Raw genomic sequence first — 9,049 nt, forward strand, 5'->3', positions numbered from 1 at the left:
TCTATCTATCTATCTATCTATCTATCTATCTATCTATCTATCTATCTATCTATCTGTCTATCTGTCTATCTATCTATCTGTATAACAAAACAAGGTAAATGCCTGTTGTTGATAGAATGTTGAACGCAAGCTTCTCAGCCAGTTCTGTTCTCAGCAGTGGACAGAAAATTAAATGGTAACCTGACTGAATTTTGTGGCAAAGTTGGAATACAGATTTGCTGTATAAGCATGAAAATGTTGATGATTGTGAAAGTTGTTTGTGCCCAGGTGCCTGCAAAGTTATAAGTTGCCTGCAAAGTTATAAGTTGCCTGCAAAGTTGCAAGTTGCCTGCAAAGTTGCAAGTTGCCTGCAAAGTTGCAAGTTGCCTGAGGGACAAAGAGAGTGAGTTTTGAATGTGTGGCGCTAAGTCTAAGATAGTGATTGTAAAGTTTATGAGCTTTCTGTTACTACATGACATCTGGTATATCTAAAATGTGTTGTTTGTTCAGACAGGGATCAAAAGCTAAACATTTTGAAGGTTAATGCTATAATAAGTAACCGTTCGATTGTGTGCTGACTGTTTATGTCAGGAAAAAAATGTTGAGCTCTAAACTAGAAATAGCTTTATCCTTAAAGAATAATTTTTGTTTTGTTTTTCATGGTGCAATAAGTCTTGTTTTCCCTTTTACCTGAAAGTAAAAAGTGAGCAATCCCATCGCTCTGTTTTTGTTTAATGCTGAGATGTATGTTATGAATAAACTTTACTCTTTTGCTCATCAAATATGGCATATGTATCACAATGCGGTGGAATCAGGCGCTCGTCAATTTTTGGACTCATGTAGTTAATTGGTATCATCTTAAAGCTTGTTCTGTGTCTTTCTCCTCGTTGCAGCAGTAAAATTAGTGAGAAAATGGCTGGCTAAATGTAGTTATTTCCATAGCTTGGTGGAAACTGAAAACTTACCTTTTTTGAGCCTTTAATTAACGTTTTTCAGTAAAATCCAAACAGAAATGTGTTTTTATGACAGAAATGGTGTTTAGCCACCAAAAAAAAATTCGATAAAAATTGACAGACCTGCAAAAAAAATGCCTGTTTCTTCAATTTCATTATTTTGACGAGCGCCTGTTTTCACTACGCTGCCTTACATAAAATGTGTATCCCCTAAATTCAAATGAGGATATTATCACAAGCTCACACCTATGGCCAAGTGGGGGGTGGAGGGTGGGGGAGTGTGAATGGGGGGTGGGATGAATGGGGAGATTAAGAGGGGATTAGGGTCGGGGGTGGGGGTGTGTGGATGGGGGATTGATTGAGAGGGGATTAGGGTGGGGTGTGTGGATGGGGGACTGAGAGGAGATTAGGGTGGGCGGTAGGGGTGTGGATGGGGGATTGAGAGGGAATTTTTTTATGGAGGGGGGAAGGGGGGGGGGGGAGTAAATGGCTAGGCATGAGGTGATGGAAAGCAAAACATATGTCACCTTTTTTTATTTGTTCTTTTGAATGCAAAGTGCCTGGAAATTCATGATATCTCTGAGTGTGAGATCAGTTTTGAGTGAATGCAAATTATATGTTAATTGTTTTGCGGGAGTGAGTCCCCAACTTGGTGACTAATGGACAACTGTGCTGTTACTGAGCAGGTGCTCATGAGTTGGAGAGAGAGAAGGGAGTCGGGCGTACGTACTGGCCGGAGCTTGATAGAAAAGAGAGAGAGGGAGAGAGATAGAGGGAAAGAGAGAGACCTGTGCATATGAGTTGGAGAGAAACAGACAGAGACTTGTGTACTTGAGAGAGAGAGAGAGAGAGAGAGAGAGAGAGAGAGAGAGAGAGAGAGAGGGAGGGAGGGAGGGAGGGAGGGAGGGAGGGAGGGAGGGAGGGAGGGAGGGAGGGAGGGAGGGAGGGAGGGAGGGAGGGAGGGAGGGACTCTGGTCCTTATTCTGTCCAATAGCTTGGCTAAGGTAAACATGAAAAGCTCCTCATCGAACAATGTTGTTGCCTGGAGGTTAAGGTGTTTGCCTTCCGGATAGTGATGGACATTTTTCTTCTCTAAATTGTCTACTTTCACCTCCCTTTCTCCTCTAAAGCAATGTTCTGTCCTCTGCTTTTGTCTCCACTTTCTGCTCCCACCCACTCACCTCCTTTGCCCCCTCCTCTGGGCTCCTGACTCTTTCTGTAGCCTTTCTACTGCTACTCCTTGGCTCTTTCTTACTGATGTCTTTCAGCCACACCCCTGATCTTATGGTAGGAAAGATCTACACCTAGCCTTCTCAGACAAGGGTGACAAATCTTGGAGGTCCCGTGTGCAAGTTGCGCACTTTAAAGATCCCTTGGTAGTCCAAAATCGATAAGAGTGGGCTTTGCCGCCACCCGAGCCAAATAAAAAATTTCCTACCAACTGAAAATGTTTAATGTGTCCCGTGCGCTTATATGACCTAATGCAGTTGCGAGCGCCGAAAAACACTTACAAAAAAAAGTTGTGACAGTGCTTTGTTATGGAAACTGACCGGGAAGTCTGAAGCCACGGTTTCACATTCGGACTCCAAACAACGCACAACATTCACTAATACGCACACACACATAATGTTATTTTTTATTTTTAAAGAAAGATGCTCTCCATCTTTCCTTGAATGTTAGTTTGTCATATTTCACCATATAATAAACAAAAGAGATAACCATGAAACAAAGTGGTCAGAGCTGAATTGCGCCCCTTGAAAAAGAACTTTGTCCACCCAAGAACTTGCTTTTTTTGGTCTTTTGATGAGAGATGAGTGGTTTAGTAGACAGAGGCTGACTCAGCTCTTTACCTGTTTTTCGTGACTGTTAATGTAACATTGAGGCTTTTTGCCTTGCTTTCAGTAAATATTGTTTGATTTGCATGTAGGAAAGATATTTTCTTGAATGTATTTTATTTTCTGCAGGAATGTTATAACCCTGACATCCAGGGTAGAATTTTAAGTCACTTTGTAAATGATCTAAAATGTGTTGATGGTAGACATGAATGGTTTACAATCATTCTATTGTGTGCAAATTTTCTGAGTGTTTAATAGATAAAACTCTTAGTGGTTGTCGGGTGCTCGGGTGTAGTTTGCTCCTTTTTTCCTAACAAACATCAATCATCCTGATCTCCACCTCCTTTTTTTTTTGTTTGTTACTCTGTTGTTACACCTCTAATCTTCAGCACTTATATGAACTTATTGTGTTCCAAGTGCCATAAAACTCTTACCAACCTCCCGGGGCACTGCCACTGACTGTAGTGTCTTTAGGCCATTCCCAAAGGGGGGACATTTCTCGTTCAAGCACAGTAGAATTGTAAATGGGCTGATTCATCATGTCAGGCTCATAACTGTGCCTGATCTGCAACAGGGAACTGCAGCTTTTTCTTTCCTAATCCTTACTATTGTAATTTCCTCTACTTCTCTTGTTTGTTTGTCACTCTTGTGACCTGCTATTTCCGGGGTGCCTTGATGGTCAAAGCAGACCTTGTGCTGTTGAAGCTAGAGAGGTGAGCAGAGTAAGTCTGATTCCCTGTAAGGACTTCTCTGTTGACACCCACCCCTTGGTGCTTTTATGACCTTATGCAGGTGCGAGCGCCGTAAAACCCTCTACTATATAAAAAAAAAAAAGAAATAAATAAAAACTCTTACCAAAATAAACTATACAAAAATACAATTTTTATTAGTATTTCTCTGTATTCACCAGATGTCACCTCCTCTGTATTTTACAGGGATTGCATAACTCAAATCAACTTACAATATTCACAGTTGCCAGACATCTTTTACTGTTCATTCCAGTGATAGCGAGGTCACTGTATACATTAACTCAAAGGATCACATCTCACTTTTTGTTTTAGGTGTACTGAGGCATTTATTTGAAGATTTTATCTGTCTTTTTTTGGCATGTCGTCAACAGATTCTCATCCAGTCATCAGGAGTGGAGCGCTGTTTGATGTCTGCTCAGAGCAACCTGGCCGGGCTCTTCCCACCTCAGGGTCCACAGGTCTGGAACAGTAACTTCACCTGGCAGCCAATTCCCGTCCAGAGCACTCCAACACAAAATGACAATGTGAGTCCCATATTTATCTTTTTCTTCTTTACGCCTCTAATTTTTCACAAATTGTAAGTTTTACAAGATTTACAAAACTCAAAACATAAAGGAATTCTTCTCACTCTGTACGGATGGATAGATGGATTCACAGATGGACAGATCTATCAAACATGCCATGGAAAGAGGGAAGGAGGGAGAGAGAAAGAGAGAGAGGGAGAGAGTGAGACTGAGGGATACAGAGAGATAATATAAGATAAGATAAGATACATCTTTATTGTCCAGATCCTGGCACATTGGTTTGGTGTTCCACCACGAGTACACACACACACACGCGCACACACACACACACACACACACACACACACACACACACACACACACACACAAACACACACAAACACACACACGTACACACGTGCACGCACATGCACACACAAGTAGTCTTACAATCACATACATAATATAAATGAGCAGCAATATAAACAATAATAATTGTAAGCTAGATACACACTCAATGTTATTTTGATGCATGCTTTAAGGTCGTAAGTACACTAGACAAGATGATTAAGATGGAAGCATTTTGATAGATGATGGTAAAAATGACCTTCTGTATCTTTCTTTGTTACAGATCAGAAGCATGGGTCTTTTACTTCTGACTGATGTTTTTATTTGAGGGAACAAGGGATGTTTGTTGTCTAAAAAGATGGAATTAATTTTCTTAGTGCAATCTGTTATGTACAATTCATCCAAGTACGGGAATGAAGATGTTGAAATTTTACATGCTGTCCGTATTAGTCGATTTAATTTTTCTTTATCTTGTTGTCTTGTGTTCCCGGCCCATGCTGTTATACAAAAATTGATCATACTTTCTATGGTTGAATGGTAGAACATGGACATCAATGTTTTATCAACTTAAAAATACTTTAGCTTTCTAAGAAAAAATAGTCTTTTGTTCACTTTTTTATGAAGGAGAGAAGTGTGGACACGCCAGTTGAATTTGTTGTCTATTGTAACACCCAGATACTTATAGTCTGACACTTGCTCGATGTTTTCACATTTTATTTTGAGTGGCTGCAGGGGCAGTTTCTTTATTCTAAAATCAACGACAAGTTCTTTTGTTTTTTTCACATTTAAAAGCAGCTTATGATTTTCACACCATTCAGAAAAATTAAGTACAAAATTCCGGTAAGCGGTTTCGTTATGGTCAGCCTGAATTAGCCCAATTATAGTTGAATCATCTGCAAATTTTATCAACTTGATGTTACTGTTGTTTATTTGGCAATCGTTCGTGTATAGTGTGAATAAAACTGGTGACAAAACACATCCTTGAGGGGCCCCTGTATTTGTTGTGATGTATGTCGATGAAGAATGTTTTAATTTTACATACTGAGTTCGGTTTGAAAGAAAATTGCCTATCCATGATATTAAATTGACGTTAACACCTATGTTTTCTAATTTCTTTAAAGGATAGCTGGCTGGATAGAGAGAGAGAGAGAGAGAGAGAGAGAGAGAGAGAGAGAGAGAGAGAGAGAGAGAGAGAGAGAGAGAGAGAGAGAGAGAGAGACAGAGACAGAGACAGAGACAGAGACAGAGAGAGACAGAGAGAGACAGAGAGAGGGAGAGAGAGAGGCCACTTCAGTTCTCTTTCCTTAAGACGATCAGATCTGTGTAATAATGTTTTTATCAATGTTCCTTGCTTTACAGAAACTGGCTATACAAGCTCCGTGTCCCAGATATGATCAGCTGATGGCAGAGGTTCTGCACTCCCCTGCTATACAGAAAGAAGAAAAAGAGAATAAAGTAACTTAACTAATAACATCTTACAACACTGAATATTTCTTAATTTCTTGTATAGCTGTAAAGATCAAATACAAATTAGCATAGTTTTGAATTTCTGTGAATCTTTAGTCAAGCATTTGGCCTCATACACTAATTGGGTAGAGGTTGGGTTTCCTAAAGGTTACAGTTTTAAGTTTATGAAGTACTTGTTATTTTTACTGTATAAACTTTGTTAATACAGTTTGGCTTACAGCGCCCACAAAAGGAATGAATTGTCACAGTTATTGAATAGGCCAATTTTCACCCAACCAGCCAAGTTTAATTTACCAAAAATCAAGGGATTTAGGCTTGTTCACCTATCAGTACCAGAAACATAACTCTATTTTGAAAGTGGCCCTGAGCAAGATTTCAAGCATCTTTACCATTGATTGAAATTCCTCTAGAGATGTCAAATTCATTAGATCAGCTGTCTTAAAGTTAAAATAATTACTATACCAAGTGTGAATGATAGAGGGATTACTTTGCTACTGGTGACTTTCCTTTCTGCGATACAATTTTCCTTGTTATTTTTATCTAATAAGGTTCTACTTTTTTGTTTGCTCTTGACAAAAATTAGAAATACGAAAGTGTATTAACTCATTATCTCTGGCAGGCAATATTTAACCAAATTTGAGCCATTTTAAGGTAACACCCCGAATCAGGTGCAGTAAAATTGTGGAATCACTTATATTATGCATGCACTGAAATAGATAAAGAGGGACAACAGTTTGGAAAGGACTTTTTTTCTCTGGTTTTTGGAAAAATGTGGTAGAATACCCCCCATCTTACCAAAAGAGGATGGAGTTGGGGTATCATTTAACTACTGGAGGCAAGTACCCCAGAGGGTGAATGTTGCTTTTAGAGGTGCTTTCTACATTTCAGCAGTAATATGCTGCCAAGAAGAAGAAACATTCTCCAATGTTACTCGTAATGTAACCTTCACATGATGCAATAAAACTGTGACGCTGATGAAAAATGAAAACAACAAGTTGTTTTGGGATGCTGCTGCTTGGGGTATCATCTATCCACTTTCAGTTCTGTAGTTACTGTTAGAAGCCTTTGAGTTTGCTGTGGGGTGGACAAGAAAGGTTTTGTTTAATATTAACTAACAAGATAGAGAGTAGGTACCAGAAACTAAATTCTCAAAGTAGCTGTATGCCAAATTTATCTGTTCCATTTGAAAGGCCTATATTCAGTGAACATTTTGGTACCATTCTTTAACCTCTCAGTCAATTTTTAAGAAAACAGTAGTTTTTTAAAATTTGATCAAATTTGTTAAAGTCAGTCCCTGGCTGCAATCCCAAGTTTGACAGATAATAAAAGAGTACCAAGTGCACTAAACTTCTCCACATTAACAGAGTAAATCACTATAACAAATATATGGAGCCTAATTTTTTTCAAGACTTAGAGATAATTACAAATCAGTATTTTATCGCCTCAAACATGATGAACTGTTGTTATTTCGACAAAAACACCGACATTGACCCAGCCGGTGCCGCACCGGCCACCGCGGCGAGCGAGTCAGCTCTATACTGTAGTGTACCCCGCGTGCGTGGTCACATGCTTTCCGAGTCTCGCGGAAGGATTGATGAAAAATAATTCCAAGCTAATTACTTTATTCTACTAGGAAATAAACTGATCTTTTAATTGATTTCTTTTTTAAGCCGGTATTTTACATATTTTGTGTAAAAAATGATCTTTGAAAATTTTGACGGTATTTTTAAAGGCTTTCTATTTAAATGCCAAAGGCCAAAAATATACCACAGGAAAGCCCGTTTAAAACTCTACAGTTCTCCGCCAATGAAAAGACAGTATTTAATCATCTCACATTCCGCGAAGCATTTGAATGCACGCGTGTCAATTTTTTAACCGGCCGACCACGCATTCTGACAGCGAGGGGCTTCGCTTTCCTAGGCGATTCTCCAGCTCCTAATAATCGGACATATAGACAACTTACATCATTGTAATGAGGAAAAGCTGAACTTTTACAAGGTGTACGGCATTTGGTGTTTTATAGCGAAAGAGCAAAGAAACAACGATGGGAATTACCCCGATTTCACCGATACCACGCGGTTTGAAGGCCGCGAGTGCCCGTGAGGCTGTGTTTACGCTACCTATAGAAAGTAATACTTGACACTTTTTTCTACACTTCCCATATTTCAGAGAGCCAATTCCTTATCCTGACTCCAATTTGCCACCACCTGCAACATGTCCTTTTGATGTTTTAGTAAATTATTTTAGAAATATATGACGTTACAAATCATCAATGATATTTCCGGTGAATTAGCAGGCTCCCTAGTTTAACATTTGCATTTGATATGTTTTATGTTAATCCTGAATTATTAACAGTCACTCGCGAGGAACATAATAATATATATATTCATATTACAGGCATTTTATGACATGGTCATCAACGCAACAGGGGTGAAGAAAGAGTCTATTCGAGATATATGGATGATTGCAGATCCTCTCATTTGCGAGGTAAGGGCCTCTAATCCATTCGTCTTTGTTCAACTGTGTTATTCTTGTACTGTGTTCTGTTTTCTAGAGTGCACTTTATTCACATAGGGTTTAGCTGAGGAGAAATGCTTTTAAGAAATTTAGCCAGTGTCATTGTGTATTTAGTAACTGCAGCTGAGATCTATTATTCTTGATGTTGATTATTGTAATGGCTATGCTTGGAACTTCTCTGTTGAAATTTTTGACAGGTCAGTAGATTCCTCGTTCTCTCTCTAGAAACACACACACTGTATCTTGATTGAAAGTTACTGCACAAATTTTTTTCATATTTTTCAAGCTTCTTCCTACCGTTGTGCTTTTTTTCTCATCTACTTTATTCACTTTTGCCAGGTTTATTTCTGCTACTGCTAAATTCTTTCCCACTTTTCCCCCTCTTTGGGGATGACTAGACAGTCATTTTTCTGATTGAGTGTCTGCACCTTCATCAAAGTAGAGAGCAATAAGTGTAATCTGATTTTTTGGGGAACACTTCTGCAGAGAGCACACAACTACAGCTGGAATGAGTGGGCTTATCAGGAAGGAGTGTGGGAGAAAATGGACAGTCTCAGAACCTTGTCATTTGATCTACTCTACAGGCGAACTGAAATGGCCAAGTTGAAAGGAGGTAAACAATACAAGTGATAATAATAATATCAATGAAAATAATGATAATAATAATAAAAATAATAATAATACATCAAAGAAGGATC

At 38.9% G+C, this 9,049-nt stretch overlaps 1 protein-coding gene across 1 annotated transcript in view; it reads left to right on the forward strand.

The window, feature by feature from the left end:
• LOC101855358 (prostatic acid phosphatase) overlaps positions 1 to 8,964 on the forward strand; it is a gene marked incomplete at its 3' end in the record, with an annotated part of 17,319 nt that extends 8,355 nt beyond the window's left edge. Inside the window, 4 exon segments of the mRNA XM_035971383.1 lie at positions 3,888 to 4,040; positions 5,727 to 5,822; positions 8,232 to 8,321; positions 8,838 to 8,964. Of these exon segments, the coding sequence (XP_035827276.1) occupies positions 3,888 to 4,040; positions 5,727 to 5,822; positions 8,232 to 8,321; positions 8,838 to 8,964 (466 nt within the window).
• Positions 8,965 to 9,049: the final 85 nt, after the last annotated feature.

The sequence above is a fragment of the Aplysia californica genome, unplaced genomic scaffold (assembly GCF_000002075.1).
Source record: "Aplysia californica isolate F4 #8 unplaced genomic scaffold, AplCal3.0 scaffold00425, whole genome shotgun sequence".
Taxonomy (NCBI): Eukaryota; Metazoa; Mollusca; class Gastropoda; order Aplysiida; family Aplysiidae; genus Aplysia; species Aplysia californica.